This window comes from Tachypleus tridentatus, chromosome 10, assembly GCF_004210375.1.
Source record: "Tachypleus tridentatus isolate NWPU-2018 chromosome 10, ASM421037v1, whole genome shotgun sequence".
In the NCBI taxonomy this organism is placed as follows: domain Eukaryota; kingdom Metazoa; phylum Arthropoda; class Merostomata; order Xiphosura; family Limulidae; genus Tachypleus; species Tachypleus tridentatus.
In genome coordinates, this window is record NC_134834.1 from 148,860,077 (window position 1) to 148,882,994 (window position 22,918).

At 37.2% G+C, this 22,918-nt stretch overlaps 1 protein-coding gene across 3 annotated transcripts in view; it reads left to right on the plus strand.

Annotated features, from left to right (window-relative positions):
• LOC143230584 (uncharacterized) overlaps positions 1-22,918 on the plus strand; it is a 174,789-nt gene that overhangs the window by 139,100 nt on the left and 12,771 nt on the right. For all 3 annotated transcript variants that reach the window (XM_076464392.1, XM_076464393.1, XM_076464394.1), the window contains one exon: positions 12,447-13,164. In XM_076464392.1, the coding sequence (XP_076320507.1) occupies positions 12,447-13,164 (718 nt within the window). The remainder of the gene's footprint in view (positions 1-12,446; positions 13,165-22,918) is intronic.

Here is a 22,918-nt window from a genome sequence, read left to right on the forward strand (position 1 = left end):
TTTCCTGAAGGTAATTGTTCATGGGTCAAGGCTAGGTACGTGTGAACAGTTTGTCAACCGACATATAGAAGGAAATACAGATAAAGACTGAATCACAACTTCCGGTTTTGTTGTTGTTGTTTTTTTTATCATCATTCGCGTGTATGGGAGTCATTTTACCACTTTGTTACATGGTTATTTGTTTGGTGTAGTAACCTTAAATTATTTACAAATACTTTTGATTGAGACTGAAAGTAAGTTAGAAATGTGTATTTCATTATAACGTATTAATAAGTATTAATATTATCTCAAGTGTAGAAAAAACATTCGTTTCATGCTATTACTCCAAGCGTCAGAATAATATGGTACTAAGCGATTTCCGTTAATCTAGGTTATTGTCTACTTTCACCAGTAATTACAGTTGTTTAGTGATTCTGATGAAACACGTGGTTGAAACATGTCATTAACCATTATTATATTTATTTTTATAAACTTATTACTAGAACTAACTGCTTCTCTGCAAAATCTGTATGATATAAGACATCGAAATTCTTGAGTGTAGCATTGGATAAAAAGGGTTCATCTCTGAATACGATGAAAGGAAAAAAGTCACATTTTATTTAAATACCATAAATATTGTAAAGAAATAAAAAATATATTAAATCGGTTATTAACTGACAATACATGATTTATACACATTGACAATACAAATTATGTGTGATGCCATCACTAGTACAGCGGTATGCCTACGGGTTTCCAACGCTAAAATCAGGGGTTCGATTCCTCCTGGTGGGCTCAGCAGATAGCCCGATGTGGCTTTGATATAAGAAAACATACACATACACTAGTGTGCAAAGAAATGGAGCATTAAAATGTTTGTTAATTATAAATAATGGATTGTTTGATTAATACTGAAGTTATTTTATTTTATCACCACGTAATTTTTTCCCAGGATTCCTGAATACGTACAATAAAATACAATGATTGTTTTAATTTAGTTTTGACGTATAATTCTTTGGTCAACAATAATGACCTGGAATAATTTATGTGTTTCAGAAACTTATGACGTACTTTCACTGTTCATCCCCGTTGGGAGAGTGATAAGTCTTCAGACTTGCAACGATAAAATTAGGAGTTCGATTTCCCGCAGTGGACACAGCAGATAACAGATAGCTATAAGAAAGCACACACACACACTGTCACAGTTATTATCAAATGGCCAAGTGGTTAAGGCACTCGACTCATAATCCGAGGATCGTGGGTTCGGATCCCCGTCACACCAAACATGCTCGCCCTTCCAGCCCTGGGGACGTTATAATGTCACGGTCAATCCCACTATTCGTTTGTAAAAGAGTAGTCCAACAGTTGGCGGTAGGTGGTGATGACTAGCTAGCTACCTTACCTCTAATCTTACACTTAAATTAGGGACGGCGAGCGCAGATAGCCCTCGTGTAGCTTTGCACGAAATCCAAACAAGCCAAAATCTTCGCCAAGACGTGAATTTCAGTGAATGAAAGACCATGTGAAGGCCTATCTATTTTCTAACTTACAACTTCTTCCACAACAGACTAGTTTTGCCGAATTCACGGCTCATTGGTGCTTACTTGGATAACCAAAGCAAATAACACTATTCTCATAACGTACACCGTCAGTATTATAATCTTCTCACCACGGTGATTTTGTTTTCACACGTGTAATAATCTCATATTATAAACAACCATTATGTTATAGTTGTATTGGCACGTGTTTAATACTAAAACAGCTCTTTAATAATTTTAGTAATTTAACTCTCATGTTTACCCCTCCCACCCCACACAAACTTTAAATCAACTTTTCCTCATGGGAGGGGGAAAAATCACCAGGATTTGAAATATATTTTTATTTTCAGGAACGGAAAGAATAGCTCCATTTTAAATAAGAATTAGGAATATTATGTCATAATTCAAAGTGACGTGGTCAGTCCCGTGACTTTATATACAGTACATATGTGCTTATAATTAAGGCTACCAGTTTATATCAAGTTATGGTCTATCAACTCAACCTAGTGCTAGTTCATTATAAATTGCTCCGGTCAGTCGCCATCTTGAAGCTTAATTTGGCTAGTAGATGCCCCGTCGATCGCTTATTACACTGAAAATATGTTTCTATCTCTAATTTTGTTTGTTTGTCGCATCAAATGATTTAGATTGTTTGCAGTTAAGCACAAAATTACTCAGTGGGCTATCTGTGTTCTGCCCGCCACGGATATCGAAACTCGGTTTTTAGCGTTGTAAGTCGGCAGGCATGCGGTTGTGCCACTTGGGGGGGGAGGCAAATTAAGTAGAATTATTATTATTTATTACTGCTATAGACTGCTCATTTATGACTGTGTTTTGTGTATTTAATAAATAAATTTAAAAAAAATATTTTGAAATTCTTTTTCATATTCTGAATTCTTACTCATAAATGTCGTTATCTGCATCGTTTTTGTCTTCGCCTCAGCCTTTTGTTGGTGAGATGCCGATTTTGTATGTCTGGAACAATCGTTTATCCCGCCATGCGCCACAGAAAAATCGATGTGACAAACTGTACAAAACGCACGACTGTCACTGACTTTTGATGCAATGACCGGATATTTTGCACTATACTCTTTCCTAAATTTTTGATTCACAGTTTTAGTCCTTTTAGATTTGTCAGAAACAAGACAATCTGGTGAACGAGGCCTCTTTTTTTTCCACTTGTGAACGATTGCATTGGTGTTTCTATGCCGCTAAGAAAACGAGAAATACCCATCTACGCAAGCGCTGATTGGCTGAAAAGCACTGATGACGTAACTATGGATTCCCCCAGTATGGAGAAGCACCGCACCCAAACTATTGGTAGACGTCGGAGATACAAATATTTTTTTTATTATTTCAAGCACCAACATGATTATCGCAAGTAGCCATTTGGACTACTTTTATTTATTATCAAAATTTATTTGTATCTCACTAGAAATTTCTTTTCACCCCTTTCAAGCCCTGGGGGAACAATTTATCACTTTATTGTATAGGCCTATATAATATATAATAATTTGGGAGTTGCAACAAGTCGTAATATTTGTCTGTATGAGCGTATAGTCGTAATGTATACACCAAAATCGTAATGAGTACGCTCAAATCGTAATGGTTGGCATCTCTGCACAGTTAGCCCAATATGTAGCTTTGCGCTTAACTACAAAAGAAACAATTAATACGAAAGGTATTAACTTTGCCCATAATTCAGTGTTCGGGTATGTCATACTGGTTCTTGACCCTCTGTTAGCCTTTGTAAGAACCACAAGACGGCTTTTCATCTTTTACCCCCCACCATCATCATCTTCACTGATATCCAACGTGCCAGCAATAACTGCGCTATTCTTAGTAATTTGAATGGGGAAGTTGAATAGTTTGTGGCAATGTGTGAGGGGAGGGGGAGTTGTTCTGAATGGAGTTTAGGGTAAGAACTCTCAAAGAATAAATTCCTATGCGACTCCTGCGTCTCAACGCTCTGTATTTCACCACCCCACCACCACAACCCAATTTGCTTTACTCCCAAGTACCTTCCTTTCCTTAAAGCCTTAAGCATGTTACATAATCAATGTACAGATAACATGTCAGAAACTCAGCATCCAGAAGAGGAAGGTTTTTCCGTTAAAAGTCGAATGAAATATGAACATTCAAATTATAGTTGGAAGAAATATGTTTGCCATATTCTTTATCTATTTCTTTGTTGTTGTTATTTTGTTTTGTTTTTTGCGGTGAAAACAGATGAAACTTGTGAAATTATTAAAGCATCTGAACACTCTATTTTATTAAATACTAGGTGGCGTACCCGTCCGCTGTTCAGGTGAAATAAGTATTTCTGTTTTTCTTATAGCAAATCCACATTAGGCTATCTTCTGAGTCCACCGAGGGGAATCGAACCCCTGATTTTAGCGATGTAAATCCATGGACTTATTGCTGTACCACCGGGAGACATCTGGTGAAATAAAAACCAAAGCTAGGAAATTGCGCTTCTTTTTGTTGTTGTTAGCATAATAGACATTAAAAGTGCAATGAAAACACATAAAGGTACCAATATTGAAAGTAATGACAGCTGATTTCAAGAATTATATCAATATAAAATTAGATGGGTTGACCTCCCTCATGACCTTCCTCATGTCATCCGCTATCGCTGTGTCAGGTTGTGCTGATTTGGTAGTTTTCCGAAATTAGATATAAAATTAGATTGGGGTTCCTATTCCCCGTCACACCAAACATGCTCGCCTTTTCAGCCGTGGGGGCATTATAGCGCGACGGTCAATTCTACTATTCATTGGTAAAAGAGTTTGCGTGGGTGGTGATGACTAGCTGCCTTCCCTCTAGTCTTACACTGCTAGATTAGGGACGGCTAGCGCAGATAGCCCCCGTTTAGATTTGCAAGAAATTTAAACCAAACCATATACCCCTAATAACCTTCCTTATGTTGTCTTGTATCACTGCGTTAAGCTTGATGCTGATTGATCAAGAAATGAGAACAAATATAAGTTAAATAATCTCGAACCAGACCAGTTCTATGTATTTTATTTCTTAATTATTTTTGTTGTGTTCTTGCAGCAATTAACCAAATTGCTCCGTATCATTGAAAGGATAACAGGAACGAGTTATTTTAGCGCTAAGCCACACAAAGAAAGGGCTATCTGCGATTTATCCATCGGACATCAAACCCCGGTTTTTAGCGTATAAGTTCTCAAACATAGGGTTGCTTTTTTTGTAAAATTTACAATAAGATATAGGAATGCTATTTTTTATTATATTTTATCTAATGAAAGTAAAATCAACAGAATTTTTGCAGTTCTTTCTACAGCTTCACGTTTTAATATCATTACAAGTCGGGACTGACAGAAATGTGTGGAAGGAAGAAAACAGTCATGACTTGAATAAGAAACTACTGGCTAAGACAAGTACATAGCTGCCACTGAAAGTGTTAAGTCGAAACTGAACCAGCCCGGCACAGCCAGGTGGTTAAGGCACTCGACTCGTAATCCCAGGATCGCGGGTTCGATTCCCTGTCACACCAAACATGTTCGTCCTTTCAGCCGCGAGGGCGTTATAATGTTACAGTTAATCTCACTATTCGTTGGTAAAAGAGTAGCCCAAGAGTTAGCTGTGGGTGGTGATGACTAGCACAGATAGCCCTCGTGTAGCTTTATGAGAAATTCAAAACAAACCAAAACCTTCACTTCTTTCAGCAGCGTAAAGGAATATTATAATTTAACAATTCATTGTGTTATCTTATTTCAACGTATTTCACTAATGAGAAGTTTGATAAGCCTTGATTATTATTTCAGTTTCTTATACCTTATGGTACCTTCATTGCTCGAGTTTCTTTCGGTTTGTGTGTTCAATCTTAAGGACCTCGTTCAATATTTATATCAAAAAGAACTGATATCCAACAGTTGCCCAAGTTGTGTCTTGATTTTTATGTTTTTGTTTCACGTAATTTTCACATGTGTGTGCCATTGTTTAATTTCTTATTTAATTATAAGGTACTTAAAAAAAGTAATACTTCATTTGTTTCCTAACGCTCCTTTCTTCCTGGGCGGTCTTTTCTATTACGTCATAACTGATGGTTTGCTTACCGATCACGTGATATATAAATCACACTGTTGTGAACTAACCTTTAGCTGTTAAACAGGTAAGGTAACTCTAGTCCAATAGCAGCCTCCAAATGTTCATCAAGCTAATGTGACTCCCATATTTCATGTTTGTTATCTGCTTAGGATCTGTAACTGAGTTAGCAACTTGTGTTATTCAACGTTATAATGGTGCGGCTTCTAAAAAAAATATTCGAGGAATGAAGTTATGAAACGAGTTTGTTGTTTTTTTATTGTTGTTATTTCTTATAGAACGATCTGATAGTTCTATTCTTACAATTCCTTGTTTCGCCTCCCTCATGGGCCATTTAGAGAACCATGCATATTTATAACAGTTACAAGAGCCAAATAGAGTCTTCAAGAATCACCAGATCTTGTCATCGTATTTTAGTGCTTCCCTGGTGCTCGTGGCTCTACCCTGGAGTGAGTGTACAAAAAAAAAAAAAAAAACACGAACCAGAGCACACACGCGGGCCCTCCACCACCTCGTTCCGTCCTCCTCACAATCGATGACGAATCTTTGAACTCGCTTCTGACAGGGTTATCATAAACAGTCGTGGTTAAACAGTGTGAATTCACTAAGATCTGATTGACCGATAATAACCGTGAAAAGGAGGACACTACGATGGTGTTGCACGAGACCTGGTCAGTTTGAAAAACACGTTCCATATCAGCGGGCACCGGGAACACAAGCGGGTCGAGCGACGTAAATTACGTATGTTTAGAGCTTTTTTTCTTTCATTTTTCTCCCCCACTTTGTTAACTGTGGTTGGGACGTTTTATTTCATTTATTTCTTCAGATCGTATATCACATTGATAGCTTGATCAGAACAAGCGTTTTTATTACAGGTGTTTTGGACTCTACAAGCGACTCTCTGGGTGTTGAGTGGATAAACACCTGATTATCATATTATTTTGTGACGCCATATCTTCTTATCCCCATAGGAACGTCATGGCATTGCATGTGTATAATAAAGACGTTGGTTTCTAAGGATGTCGAAGTCTATTCAACGGAAGAGAGACACGGAAGTAATCCTTTAAGGAAGATAATTCATTACTTGGTCAAATGATGTTTTATGGGGACTGTTGTTGTTTCGGAAGTAGATTGTAAAAGAACGTTGATATTTTTTTATTAGTAAAACTGATAAAGGGATGAGCAATCTCCCCTCCAGTGACACAGATGTATGTATGTCTCTGGATTTCCACCGCTAGAAACCGGGTTTTGATACCTGTGGTTGTCAGAACACAGATAGTCTATTCTGTAGCTTTGTGCTTAACTTCAAGTAATCAACCAATCAAGCTACATAAGGTGACATATACTAGTGGGCTGTGTTGCCGTGGTGGGCAAAGCACAGCAAGCCCATTTTGTAGCTTTGTGCTTAGCTCCAAACAAACATGGCCAGGTGGTTAGGGCTCTTGATTCATAATCTGAGGGTCGCGGGTTCTATTCCCTGTCACACCAAACATACTTGCCCTTTCAGCAGTGGGGGCGTTATATGTTACGGTCAATCCCACTATTCGTTGGTAAAAGAGTAGCCCAAGAGTTAGCGGTGGGTGGTGATGACTAGCTGGCTTCCCTCTTGTCTTCCACTGCTAAATTAGGGACGGCTAGCGCAGATAGCAGTCGTGTAGCTTCGCGCGAAATTCAAAACAAACCAAAATAACCACAGATGCAACTTATGAGGTTTTTATTACGAAGAAATGGTTAGTGTTAATGATTGATCAGTTTGAAAATATCTGTACACACATACATCGAGTTGTATTGAACGGTTGGTCACTTGATGAAGTAAGAAAACTCTTGATCTAAAAGATATTGTTTAGGTTATTCTCGTTCTTAGTTAAACAATGGGCTATCTTTGCTCTGCCCACCACACGAATAGAAATATGAGTTTTTGCATCGCGACTTGCCGCTGATCCAAAGATACAATGGAAAATCAAAAAAATTAATTAATTAGATCGGTTTCATTCCTAAAGAACTATTTTTAATTTGTCAGCTGACATATAAATTACTTGTAAACGTAGTATTCATAAAATGTCAAATCCGAAGATGACACAGAAATACGATAAAAAATTTTAATACTAATGTGGTTTTTAAGTTTATTTGTTTGAAATTAAGCACAAATCTACACAATGGGCTATCTGTGCTCTTCCACAACGGATATCGAAACCCGGTTTTAGCATTGTAAGTCCGCTGGCTGAGATTCGAAAGGTTCTGTTGATAATAAAGTTCTGAAGCCTCAAACAAATATGTGTCAATCGTCATATTGATTGATATCTTTTTGACAGATTTATTTCATTAAAAATTTGTTTAAGTATAAAATTAGTACATTATTTTATAAGTACGAGAATCAAATATTTCCTAGATATGAAATTACTTTATAATTTTCACACCGTTTTGTTTCTTTCTCAATATGTAACTTAAGGACCATCTGCTCTAACCGTTCTTAATTTTGACCACAGGGAAGGCATCTGGTCAACTTATACACCAATTCTTTTCTATCGAAGAGTGAAGGTTTGATTATCACTCTTATAATGCTCCTACGATTTGTTTATTTAGTGTGTGGTTTATTGGCGATATCAATAGATGCATTGTTTATAACAACAAAACTACACATTGTGCTCTCTGTTCTGACTGATACGGGTATCAAAACTCAATTTCTAACGTCATAAGCCTACAGACTGATAATTCTATTACAGGAATATATAACTCAGAAGTAATATAGTTGATAATTTTATCTCATAAATATATAACTAAGAAGTAATATAGTTGATAATTTTGTCTCATAAATATATAACTAAGAAGTAATATAGTTGGTAATTTTATCTCATAAATATATAACTAAGAAGTAATATAGTTGATAATTTTATCTCATAAATATATAACTAAGAAGTAATATAGTTGATAATTTTGTCTCATAAATATATAACTAAGAAGTAATATAGTTGGTAATTTTATCTCATAAATATATAACTAAGAAGTAATATAGTTGATAATTTTATCACAGGAATATTTAACTCAGTAATGTAGTTGGTAATTTTATCACAGGAATATTTAACTCAGTAATGTAGTTGATAATTTTATCACAGGAATATTTAACTCAGTAATATGGTTGATAATTCTATTTCAAGGATATTTAACTCAGCAATATAGGTAATAGATTTATTTCAGGGATATAAAAAGATTTGAAAGGATTTGAAAGAACTAAAGCTATCATCCTAACAACTGAGAAAGTCTGATACTTTAGCCCCCTTGTGGCACAGCGGAACGTCTGCAAACCTACAACGCTAGAAACCTGGTTTCGATACCCAAGATGGACAGACCACAAATAACGCATTGTGTAACATTGTGCTTAACTTTAAATAAACAAATATTTTATAAGTGTATATTTCTACATTCTAACAAGAAAACTCCAGTACTGATTTCCCCAAGATATATATATATATATGTATATAACTGACGATCATATTAAACACAAAAGGTTAGTATCAACGAAAAGCGTAAAAAGAAACAGAAAGTCAGTAAATGATTATAATATTATGATTATAATAATATTTTTTAACACTAGGAGTTAAGAAGAAGGTGCAGCACGAGGAGGTTGAGAAGTGGCGTGAGCTCCATTCTAAATGTAGGGCTGCTTTCAAGTGGTTTTGGTTGGGTATTGAGGCCTGGTCAGCTGAGGCCAGTAATTATGGGTAAACGAGTACCGCGCCGTCATTTGGTGATCAACTTGCTAAGAAAAGCGACGAGCAGGCGACATCTATAAGACTTAAATGAAAGGGATAGGCCAAAATTATGCCTTTATAAATACCGGGATCCTTATCGGCGTGGGTCCAGCGTGATCTGAAGGAACCTGTAGGCTTAGACTACCATTTTGGTAGCTATTTGCTGTATGCGTTCTTTCAGTTCCAAGAGTGCTTATATTGTTTGTTTAAAGGTATACACCCCACCACCACCAACATACAAAAAAGTGTATATTATCATAATGTGGTGGTTTTATTCGCCTTACCATTTTTCCTATTCACACAGGCAGCGCATATCCTATAGTCTCGTTGCCAGCATACATATTATACTTTCGTTGCCATCAGTACTCCACATGATTGATGTCTTTTTCTTTTCTTCTTTGAATACGAAAACGACTGCACATAAGAATTTCGTATATTATAAGGACCACGTATTTTCCGTATACATAATTTGCTGTTTACAAGTGGTATCGCTGACGATGTTTATCCGAGTTCAAGCATTATATTTAAACATTTAGCAATTATAGAGGAACATAAATAAAACATTAAAGGTACAGTTATTATTTATCAGGACTGATGACACCATTTAGTATTCCAGGAAACATTGAATTTTTATAAGTCGCGGAAATCTAACGCAGATTAACTGAAAGATACGGGAGTTCCTGGACGCGGTAACAATCACTATACGGGTCTAAATATTCATGTGCAATTGTGTTAATGTTTAAGTTAAAAGAGATAGAACTGAGAAAGTAAAGTATTACAAAGACCATATATTTTTGTTGTTGAAAAGGGTGTGTGTGTGTGTTTTCTTATAGCAAAGCCACATCGGGCTATCTGCTGAACCCACCTAGGGGAATCGAACCCCTGATTTTAGCGTTGTAAATCCGTAGACTTACCGCTGTACTGGCGGGGGTCGTTGAAATTGGAAGGAGAAATATAAGACGAAATGTTTTTTTTTGTCACCAGTCCTGATAATCACGTGGTTACAACAGTGCCATCAATCCTGATAATCACGTGGTTCTAACCTTACAATAGTGCCATCAGTCTGATAATCACGTGGTTCTAACCTTACAGCAGTGTCATTAGTCCTGATAACCACGTGGTTTTAACTTTACAAGTGTCATCAATCCTGGTAACCACGTGGTTCTAACCTTACAATAGTGCCATCAGTCTGATAATCACGTGGTTCTAACCTTACAATAGTGCCATCAATCCTGGTAACCACGTGGTTCTCAGCTTACAACGGTGTCATCAGTCCTAATAAATAATAACTGTACTTTTAATGTTTTATTTATGTTCCTCTATAATTGCTCGTTCATTTTGTTCGGGGCGGGGTTGAGTGTTCGGGTTGTTGGTCCCCAATTTATTTTCGTCCTTTGTAAAACTGGTGGTTTCATTTATAAAACAGTATTTGTATGCGTGTGTACATAAAATTTAAGATCATATATTTTCTGCAGAATAGAGGGCGTTTTTAGAATCTAATGAAAGAACATAGTCGCTTGCCTACGAGTAACTTGCGGTCATATATATGTTGTTTAAGAGACTAATAATATGACTCGGTGCAAAGAGGAAAGCGTCACCTCAGTAAACGTTATTTTTCATTCGTTTTCTTAAGATTTAATCGCGAGGAGAATTTTGTTGTTGTTTGGAGTTTCGAACTGTTGTTCCAAAGAACTCCCCTGGCCCGGCATGGCCAGGTGGTTAAGGCGCTTCACTCGTAATTTGAGGGTTGCGGGTTTGAATCCTCGTCGTACCAAACACGATCGCCCTTTCAGCTTGGGGCTTTATAACGTGACGGTCAATCCCCCTATTCATTGGTAAAAGAGTGGCCCAAGAGTTGGCGGTGCGTGATGAAGACTACCTGCTTTCCCTATAGTCTTACACTGCTAAATTAGGGACGGCTGGCACAGATAGCCCTCGTGTAGCTTTTCGCGAAATTCAAAAACAAAGAACTCCCACCTCGTTTTCTTTCGTGTTGATTAAGTCGATGTCGTAATGCAACCACTGGTGGTGGTGTTCCTTTACCTCGCTAGCCTGTAGCCATTGTTAGAATAAAGTAACACGTGATAGGTGCAGCTGCAAACCGCCACCATCCGTTTGGCGCTGGATATGCAAGCAACAGAGCGCGAGCGGTCAAGCATACGGATGTTGAGGGTCATCTGACTTTTAGATCTGTGCTTCGACCAGGGTGAAGACAGCTTCAGGGCAGCGGACGGGATGACTATGATACCGTTATTCTTCCGCTAGAGGGAATCTTTAGACGAATGAATACTTTAATTCGGAATGCCCAGCAAATGGGGGGATCACATCATAATATAACCAACGCTTCTAAAGCAATACCATTAATGCATCCGCTAAAGATACATAGCATCATTTTGTCCATCTTCCAATTGTGATATAGTAAATTCCATGATTATCTATACAACTGAAAAAATATTAATATAAGTTTATTAAATTAATATAAGTCTCAGTTGTTGTTCGTCCTGAAAATGTGGTCTCGTTTCTTTCCAGCAGATGTAAACAAAAGGCCTAACATTATAAATTTATTTACTGGTAGTATTAAGTACGATAAAGTGTAACCCTAACTATACTAAAGCTAAAAACGTAAACAAGTTAATGTTTTAATTTACCTCTTCATTGAATATAGATAGTTAGTAAAGGATTAACTATTGTTAGGCTTAAGACAAATGAACTTAATAGATTAACTATTGTTAGACTCAAGATAAGTGGACTTAATAAGATTTCGATGCCTTGTATTTAAGTAAGTACTGTTGCAATAAAGTTACTAATTTGACTGAAAGTGATTTGTAAGTCTCTGTTAATTTATATTTAAAACATTAGCTAAAATCCACACACTTTGGGCTAAGATTTATCTAAATGGACTATCTTGGTGCTTGTATTTGTGGTTTAACAAGAATCGAGAGCTATTAGAAAGAGAAGTCGACTTCAAACACGATTAGAATCCTTCTATAAATCAGGATATAGAGAATCTCAAAGAAACAATTATTTATTTATCATTAGCGGAGAAAATAACTGTTTATTTGTGTATTCGATTATTATAATAAATAGCGTGTGTAATTTTCTTTTTCAGTTTTGGTTTCGTCCAACCAAATGGAATGTCTCGTCCTTTTGAAAGCCATCTGTCGTATAAATCTGGTACTTCTCCACTGATGGGTAGAAATTCGGAATCATCAGACAGTAATAGTAGGAAGTTAGAAAACCACAAGTCATCCCCGATTCTTGGAGAGAATGTGACAGTTCCTCCCAATATCGGAGACTTTTCCTCTTCCCAAACTCTTCTACATTTAGTTAGAACTGCCAGTGAACAGAGTGCATCTCAGTTGGAGAACTATCTTCGAGGAACCAACAAAAGATCCCTTGGTTCAGAAAACGGATCAGATCCTTTAGATCTGACCACTGGGACCACCAAACGGCCTTGCTTAGATAGTCCAAATGCTTCTTTGCAACGCTTCAACTTGTATTCACCTATTGCAAGAGATATTCGTGAAGCCATTGGTTCTTTAAAATCGGACGCAGAAGCGGTAACCAATAGTTATAATGATAACGGGTCAAAAGTCGGCGTCCGCAAGACTCCAAGTTGGACGAACTTATTAGACGGACGTCTTTCTAGGTCTGAGAATTCGCCCTCTGGAATGTCACCCAAGTCTTCCGAAAGATGGCGCTGCTCTTCTCTTTGTACTGACCAATCTTGTTCAAACAAATCAGATGCTAGTGAGATTGCGCAGTGGACTGTCGATGACGTTGCAAGATTCGTGACGTCTGTGGAGTCGTGCGCCGAATATGCCGATGTAAGTAGATGATTATTGGTGTTGATTTATTGTCTATTGACATCGGTTTGCGGACAAAACAAACTCAAATATATTGGAACAATTATAATGATATCCGTCAATATTATTATTACTGTTTTCATAAAAAGGGCTTTAGCTGTCGATGAAATGGATACAGACACTTTAAAGTACTTTAAAATATTGGTTAATTAATAAAGGTTGAAATTTTCCAAATTTTAAATCGTCATAACAAGTAGGCTCAACATGGCCAGGTGGTTAAAGCACTCGACTCGTAATTCGAGGGTTCGAATCCCCGTCACACCAAACATGTTTTTCCTTTCAGCCGTGAGGGTGTTATAATGTTACGGTTATTCCCACTATTCGTTGGTAAAAGAGTAGCCCAATAGTAGGCGGTGGTTTTTGATGACTAGTTGCCTTCCCTCTAGTCTTAGACTGCTAAATTAGGGACGGCTGGCACAGATAGAACTCGTGAAGCCTTGCGCGAAATTCAAAAAACAAACAAACAATTCAAGCTAAATCTGTATGCGAGCGCACTTCATTCCAACGGACGTAAACAAAAGGCAAAAGCAATTATACTTTAGTAGACACCATATATTAAAAGCTTATCAAAGTTTTTTTTTATAAAATATAACTTCTGGTTGTAGAATAATATTATAAGTTCAGTCCACAAGTGAGTGTTAATTTATCTCTTTATTAAATAAAGGCCTGAAGTAATAAAGGCTTAACTAATGTTATGCCTAAGACAAGTAGGCTTACAGATTTCGGTGTCTACGATTAAAATTCTTTTGCATTATTCTAGAAATCTTGTATTTAAAGAAATATAGATAAATATAGTGATTTGACGAGAAATGTTTTGTGGGTCTCTACTAAAAATAAAACACTAAAATAAAGCAAATATTTTAGTTATAATATCTGTTGTCATACAGCCTTCATTTTGACAACATAATTCGTCGTACGTTCTCACCAGTCAATTAATGATTATCGTAATGACCCTAGCTTTATATATATGTATATACACACACGTATATTTCTAACCTGAAAGGTTAGTTGTTGTTGAGTGCAAAGCTACATAATGTGTTAACTGTGCTGTGTCAACCGTGGTTATCGAAACTCAGTTTGTTAAGTCTTCAGACTCAGCGAATTTGAAAGAAGTTGCAACGTATGTTTTAATTTTAAACGATACTTGGAAAAAATAAAAATTTCATTGCCAGTTTATATGATTTCTCCTAAATAGGTTTATTTTATTTTCCCGAAAAAGTTTGCCTTTGTTTGTTTTCGATTTTAGCAAGCTGCACGAGGACTATCTTCGCTAACCGTCTCTAGAGGGAAGCCAGCCAGTCGTCAACACACGCCATCAACTGTTGATCTACTCTTTTACCAATGAATAGTAACATCATAACGCCCTCACGGCTGAAATAGCGAATATATTTAATAGGAGGGGTATTCGAACCCGCAACCCTCATATTGCCAGTCGAGCACCCTAACTACCTGGCCATGCCGGGCCTTGACGTGGGAAGGTGGTTTGATTTTGTTTTGTTTGTTGTTGTTTTTTGCGCAAAGCTACTCAAGAGCTATCTGCACTAGCCGTCCCTAATTTAACAGTGTAAGACTAGAGGCAAGGCAGCTAGTTATCACCACCCACCGCCAACTCTTGGGCTACTCTTTTGCCACGGAATACTGAGATTGACCGTAACATTATAACGCTCCCACGGCTGAAAGAGCGAGCATGTTTGCTGCGGCGGGGATTCGAACCCGCGACCCTCGGATTACGAGTCGAACGCCTTAACCCACCTGGTTATGCCGGGCCAGAGGGAAGGTGAGTAAGATTTGTTGGTCTGAGACTATTTATTTTAGTACTGTAGCTGCTATATCTTCCATAACTGTTTTAAAGTGCACACAGGAGGTAAATTTGTTTAATTACAAGTTTTCAGACGCTTTGTATCTCTCGCATATTAACTAAGTGACCCCAGGGTCGTGAGAGTACAGGAAGCGAAGGGGTGGCAGATAGATATGCTTTGGAGAGGGGCGAAGGCTTATTTGTTTTGGAATTTCGCACAAAGCTACTCGAGGGCTCTCTGTGCTAGCCGTCCCTAATTTAGCAGTGTAAGACTAGAGGGAAAGCAACTAGTCATCACCACCCACCGCCAACTCTTGGGCTACTCTTTTACCAACGAATAGTGGGATTGACCGTAACATTATAACGCTCCCACGGCTGAAAGGGCGAGCATGTTTGGTGTGACGGGGATTCGAACCCGCGACTCTCAGATTACGAGTCGTACGCCTTAACACGCTTGGCCATGCCGGGCCACTGTATAGTGTCATCAGCGCGTTTCTCGTACATAAATTCACAATAATTAATACAACTCTTGAATACAACAGGTAGCGCCTGGCTGTGCTACAGGATTTATTTTATTGGTGCATTTTTTTTCGCTAAATTCTCGAACGTCTGTAATTCTTAAATCTGATGACTCGATTTAATATTTAGATATAACGCCTTAGAATAGCTCGTAACATGGGTATATAACGTAAAGAAGATTAACTGATAAGTTTAAATTAATGTTATGGGCATCTTTAGAGGCTGAAGTCGACCGCGATTTTAGTTAATTACTTGCTGGACTCGGGTGGTTTTGACTTAATCCTAACTGATTAGTTTCGAAAGTTGTTTAATTCGTACTGCGATTGGCTGAGAAAATAGCAGGGCTAACTTGAGATTGGACAGTTATTTTTCTTGTTTAGAATTGCTTTGTAACTGAAGGCATTGTATTCAAAAGGACGAAGTAGAAAACTTTCAGAGATGTTACTCACCTCCCCTTGATGTCGCCACTGTTGATCTGACCTCTGACGTTTACGTCATAATCGAGTTAATAAATCTCTCTCTTTTCGAATACGTTCGGGGAATTGCACGTGCAAATGATATCGTGTGACTTGTGATAAGTGTACGTAACTGTATCGTAATGATTGGATTAAATATGTTAAGTAATCTGGTCGATTGGGATTAGACTCTTGGCTTTGCCTATGGTTATTTTAAGGGTCATTTAAACTTAGTGTAAATTTCTGATATTTTAGAGCGGTACAGTTTGATGCGGTCACTCTTCAGAGAGTAATGAGTCCGAACGTTCCATGATGTTGAGAGGGGTGATAGTGTCTGCTAAAGTCGAGCTTTATTTATTTAGAAGGTGTGAGGAGTATACAACCAGAAAGTGACTGAAGACAGATATTTATCCGTAGTGCTCTTCAATAGTAAATGTATACATCCGAACTCTCCTTACTTAATTATGCTTCACACAAATGTACACCGGATATGACGTAATTGAGCGGCGTACTTATGAGAAAAAAAAGAAGGGTAGGAAGCAATCTGGCTGTGTAGAAGGGTTATGTTTTACACCTTACTTGACTAAGCGTCCACCACATATCGTTGGGAAGCCGAAATATTGACATTCGCGTGGGTTAGTGATAGTAACTGAATATCTTTGAGATTTCTTTTTTGTTTGTCATATCATAACATGAATGACCTTTGCATGCCAGTGTTTCACTTCACGTACATTCAACACGTAAACGAAGCACAAAAAAACACATGGAAGTGAGAAAACAAAACAAAAACGAAATTCGACTGTTGGAGATAAATCACGTTATAAAAACTTAGTTTATTTCCTTGGCAACATTTCGAGTAGATGCTTTTTTTTCTCTTTTAAGCCGGCTTGCCCCTCCCCTCGCTATGTTCCTTTGCGGATTTATACCGCTAGAAATCGCGTTTCGATACCCGTGGTTGGCGGAGTAGACATATTCCTTTGTGGAGCTTTGTAATTAATAATAAACGTCAAGCCAGTTTACAACGGATTTGATAACACGTTTCACGACATGGGTCAACACTCTGGTTTAAAAACTGGATAAAAACTAAAATATTTGGAAACGTTCCTTGTTTTCCTTGAGAGCGGAGACCTATCGACAATCTACAAACATAACACGACTTTACTCTTGGAAGAAACCATATAACTCCTCAGAACTCACTGGGGACTCTGAACGCGGTCTCTTTTTCTGCGATAACACGCTGTAAACCCAAATCCGCTCTTTGGGCCGGTAGCTCATCGTGTTCTGCCCTGCCTTCTGTAGCAGCCACCTTGTGTAAATGGCTCGCGCGTGGCATCAAAAGCACGGGGTCACGAGACTTTTGTGTAATTGTGTGTATCGACAAAGACTGCCAACCCGCTACTCGAGAGGACTGAGGAAGACTTGGAGTTACAGTCCTGCCTCCTGGGTTACGTACCAACTATTCTCCATCACGTTTTAATTTCGTTCATTAAACTTCACAGTAAGCATTTTCAGGCATCTGGTAGCAATTTAATTTACTTGTTTACTGAATGTATGTGGTTCGGTGCGCCCTCTGTGGGTAAGACCGATAGAACAACACGTAACTCATCGTATACACCACTGATGGTGGTGATGTCTCTCGTATATTCGTGTAATAGCGGTTAAACACGTTTCTTTGAAGTTATATCTCACTTCAATCTAAAGAAGTAATTACCTATGTTTCTTAAAGAAAAAAAACATAATTAACATATAACTGGGCCATATGATATACACATAATGAATCTAAAATTGGATCACTGGGTGACATTGGCTTCGGGAGAACGATATTTCGGGAGTTCTGGCCCCCTGTCCCACCTAGATCCGGTCACCGAGTTTAAGTATATGTTTCTGCTTCAAAAATAGCGTTTTAGTTGTTTAAAACATAATTTTGATTGTCGACATCTGTTGTACAGTCTTGTTATTTTAATTATCGACTTTTGTTGCTCAATCTGGTTATTTTGAGTGTCGGCAGTTGTTGTACAGTCTGGTTATTTTAATTATCGACTTTTGTTGCTCAATCTGGTTATTTTGAGTGTCGGCAGTTGTTGTACAGTCTGGTTATTTTAATTATCGACGTTTGTTGCTCAATCTGGTTATTTTGAGTGTCGGCAGTTGTACAGTCTGTTGATTGTTGATATTTTGTAGCCATACAGATGTACATATATATATATGTTCATACATAACTATTCTTTTATTTTCGGGACATTAAGTAAATTTCAATTTTCAACAAAAAAGAGAGAGGGATAAATAATCAAACAATCTATATCTGTCTAAATACTTTTGTCTTTTCCTGAATCGCCGCCTCCCAGTGGTTGAATGGTAATCTTCAGGCTTACAATGCTAAAAATCGGGTTTTGATACCCGTGGTAAGTAGATCACAGATATATAGCTTTGCGTTTAACAACAATAACCAGTTGTCTTCGAAAGCCCGAACGAAACTATAAACAAAGGTGGTTTATTTTATGAATGTAATAATACTTAATTAAGCACACATTTATAAACATCCTGAATGATTCCACTGTTATATGTAGTGGTTCAGTATGAAGAGCAAGAGGGAATCGTAAATAGCCGCGTTTAGATTGGATTAGAGTAAGCTAATCTATGAGATCTTGGGCGTGGTCATATACATCAATCGGAGAGATGTGATCTCCTTAATCCAAAATTGTAATTAGATTTGAAATCGGTCAATAGATGACGGAACTATGAGCTAAGAGTTTGTACTTGAAAAAAATTTTCAGACCCGTTTTCTGAGCCGATATGCCACAGCTAAAAAAAAAGGTGGAGGTACAATTTTAAAAAAATGCAGTTAGCAAGATCTGGGACATTTCCAATAACGTCATTATTAGCGTAAACGTATATTATTTACGCTACGAGTAAAATTCCAACATAAGATTTAACGACTGTGTAATGGAATATTATTGGAAAATTAAAACGCCAGTATTGTCGCGAATCTGATCTTTCTGCGTTAGAAAATAATAATAATCAAACAGACAGAAAGACGAATGCAGAACCAAGTAGATAGACAATATTTGGTCGTTGTAACTTTAAACATACATTATCAGAAACTGGCTAAATAGCCACGTAAGAAAAGTCTGAAGTTTATCTAATTTAGAACTACCGCCTACGAGTATACTCTTAATACTCTAATAGCGCAGTGCTTGTTCTTATTACAACGCTCCCACAGATTAAAGTGTAGAGGGTATTAACCTGTACTTTGCGGCTCGAACCTTGGATCTTTTGATATGCTAAGAACTACATGACACATGCTCAGGCAGATCTATAGATAAAGTATGCTGACTTCTTTGGTGCAGCACTAACTAATGAGTCGAGCTTTAGTTGTGAGGACTGACACGCTTGGACTACCATTTCTTCACAGTATTTCAATGAATGAAAAAATACGCTTGCTGGCTTCATTCTTTCTTCCAAAAGTAACCACGTTCCCACGTTTTAAGGTACTTTTGTGTAATTCCGCAGGAACTCAATAGGGGATAATTGTACCAACATTACGTGTCTCCTGAGATATATTAATAACGTTCCACCAAGTTCTTGGAGGGTCACCAAGCGCCCTCTTTATTACGTTTTTTTTCGTTCCCTAGCACACGTACCATTCACGCCTGAAATCTGCCGCGGGGTAGGGGGAGAGTTACCACTTTTCGCTTCTGTGGAAGAGAAACTAGCCGATGATAATGGGCCACTTTGAAAGTGAGAAGGTTGGATGTCTTGTCTCAACTTTGATTACTGACCCATAGCGCGACGTGTCTCCTGTTTTGTTTTCTTTGTCATTGGAACCATGCGCATAATGAGTCTGTCTCGGCAGAGTGTTTGAAGATAGGGTATCTCATTTTTAATTACACAATGGACGAGGAGCCCCAAAAGACCATGTCTACGACGGACCTGAAAAGAGACATTAGCCAAAGTGCGTTAATCGTGAAGAAAGATGGTGATCTCAATGGATTGTTTGTTCGTTCGAAATTCGCGCAAAGCTACACGAAGGCTATCTGTGTTAGCCGTACCTAATTTAGTCGTCGCCGCCCACTACCAACTCTAACTCAAGTAGTTCTCATGTAGCTTTGCGCGAAATTCAAAAATAAACAATCGTTCAAGTAGTGAAATTTTACTCTGGCTACGTCGCAATTTTTTGGAAGCAAGCCAGTATAGTAATGTTCCATAAAAAAAGGAAAGCTAGCCAATAAATCAAACAGTTATCGACCAATCAGCCTGACCAGATGTGTAGGCAAAATTCTTGAATGAATAATAAGTAATAGACTCTCCACATTTTTGGAGATTAATTCAAAATTACCTGAGGAACGAAACGGATTCAGAAAATTTAGACAAACGATAGACCATTTAATTAGGTTAACTGAAACAATAATAATAAAAAGCTTTAATAAAAGAGAATGCACTATCGCTTGCGAGATCAACATCGAGAAGCCATTCGACACAGTATGGCGTAATGGTCTCCGGTTCCGTGTGAATGAAATGGGATTATCGCGTGGAATTATTTGCTGGCTCTCTAACTTTTTGGAAAACAGAAATGTAGAGTAAACGTAGAGGGAACTTTCTTGGAGTTCTTCACTCCAGAAGCCGACGTCCCTCAAGGAGGGTGGTTAGCCCTATTCTCTTCATCATGTATATGAACAATATGCCACTTAAAGTCAACCTGTCACAGTTCGCTGATGATGTAGCAATCTGGAAAGTGCCCCAACACTAGAAATAGCAGCCACAAATATACAACCGCAATCTAACAGAATATGTGAATATTGTAAAAAATATAGAATCAAAATAAATACAACAAAAACCCCACTAGTGATATTTATAAAGTCAACGAAACACCAAAAAGCACAACTACAGATTTATATGAATGGAGCACTTCTCCAGACTTCTACATCTGCAAAAGTTTTAGGACTAACGTATGATTCTAAACTTACGTGGAGAAACTTGTAAATAATACAAAAACGAAAATTTGGCGAAAAACAAACTATACTAGGAGTCTAACTGGTAAAAACAGTGGAGCAACAACTGAAAACATCATAAAAGTATACAAAACATATACAAGACCTGTAATAGACTATGCAGCTCCAGCATGGATTAATGTAAGCAAAGAACAATTGAAAACCAAATTACAGTAATTACAAAATACACTACTTACAACAGCATATGGAGTACCTGGAACCACCTCTTCAAAATTTATACATAAATATTCAAACACGCAAACAATAGCAGATAGACTCCTACATAGTACAATAAAATATTTTGATAAAAATTGGAGAAAAAATGAACTATTACGCGAACTCGACAGGTACTGCTTACAATGTGAAGATTGACCTCGGTACCTTTCCCTGATTAATTTATATATTAGATCATTAAGAAAAAAAATTAAATAGTTCAAAGAAGTAAAAAAAATAATAATTTATAAATATATATATATAATAATTAAGTACTAAAATAAAAAGAAGCCACCTATGAGCTAGACATTAGTGAGGAACTATTGATGCAAGATACATGGATATTGCCCTGATAGGGGCCTGAGTAAATGCGGGTTACTCTGGCCCTCATGTAGTAATTTTAACATACTAAACAGTTCACACCAACAAAGAAAAGGAAGGGGGAAGAGGTCAAGTGCTCCTGACCTTCCTGGGTATACCCAAACAACGAGAGAGAGAGTGAACTTTTGATTCACTCTATAAGTACATGTGGAGCGACTGAGACGGTTTTATAAATACAGTGAGCTTTAGTTTAGTTAAATCAATACTGTGAAATAGTCATTCTTAATATTCAGACATTTTAACAGTTGTTTTAAACAGGCCATTTTGTTTCTTATCTTGATCCCTGCCATTAAGCACTACCGTATTTAATGATAAGCGGAATTTTAGATTTAAATAATTTAATAAGAGTCAAATATCAACATCGATTCTTTACGTCCAAGTATGCTTCTAGTTGATTCAAACCTTACATCGTGACGTATGTTTGTAGCTGATTTCAACAATGCATCTGAAGGGTATCATACACCTCCTTATGTTTCTACATTGTTAATTTAATACAGGCATGAAATGTCGGTTGATGGTAGAAAGTTCTCTAACGTGTAGCTATAACCATTAAAAATGAAGACCGTTTTTTTAACCAGTATTCTCGAATTTCGTAATGAGAAGGTGTGGAAGTGTGGTAACTCGATTATACACGCCAGTCTTCGAGGACCTGTCAACTTTCTCTTTCGTTTTGATGTGGTGAATTTATGTGTAAGGACTATAGTTTACAATTTATTGGACCAAGGTATTATTGTTGCTATATAAATACATACATATACGCTGCTATTTGTACGTTTTGTTTTTATTTCTATATCTTCCAATGAACTACTTGACATCTGGGTATTAAATTAGACTGATTTTCGATGGATAATTGTTGTTATATTGGTGTCACGTGTTTCAAGGAAATATCATGCGTGGTTCCATGTTTTTGTTTATGTGAGTCAGTCTCTCCTTTCACTTCAGTCACTTTATGATGTTAGATGTGCAATACTGCTAAAACCTTACGCTTACAGAACGTATGTTCACATCACATGTAATTGTAATCAGTGGATTTTACGATCCAAAGATTGGCGTTGTGTGTTCACGTTATCTGTGATAGTAATAAAGAATTATATGATCAAAATGTTGACTTTTTATGTACTTTATAAGCAATGCCTGATTCAGTTTTTTTTATATATTTTGTTTCTGTAACTCCTTTATTACAAAATTCAAAATTAATAAATAGTTTTTTGAGTTGAATGTTAAACTTACTAAGAATAGTTTGTATTGTCATCTTGGCATAAGTTTAGTATGTTGACTGCCAAGTATTTCAGCTGCTACAATACAACTCTAATGCTTCTTCACTTTGTAACGTTTTTCGTGACGCCATTTTAGATCGAAAG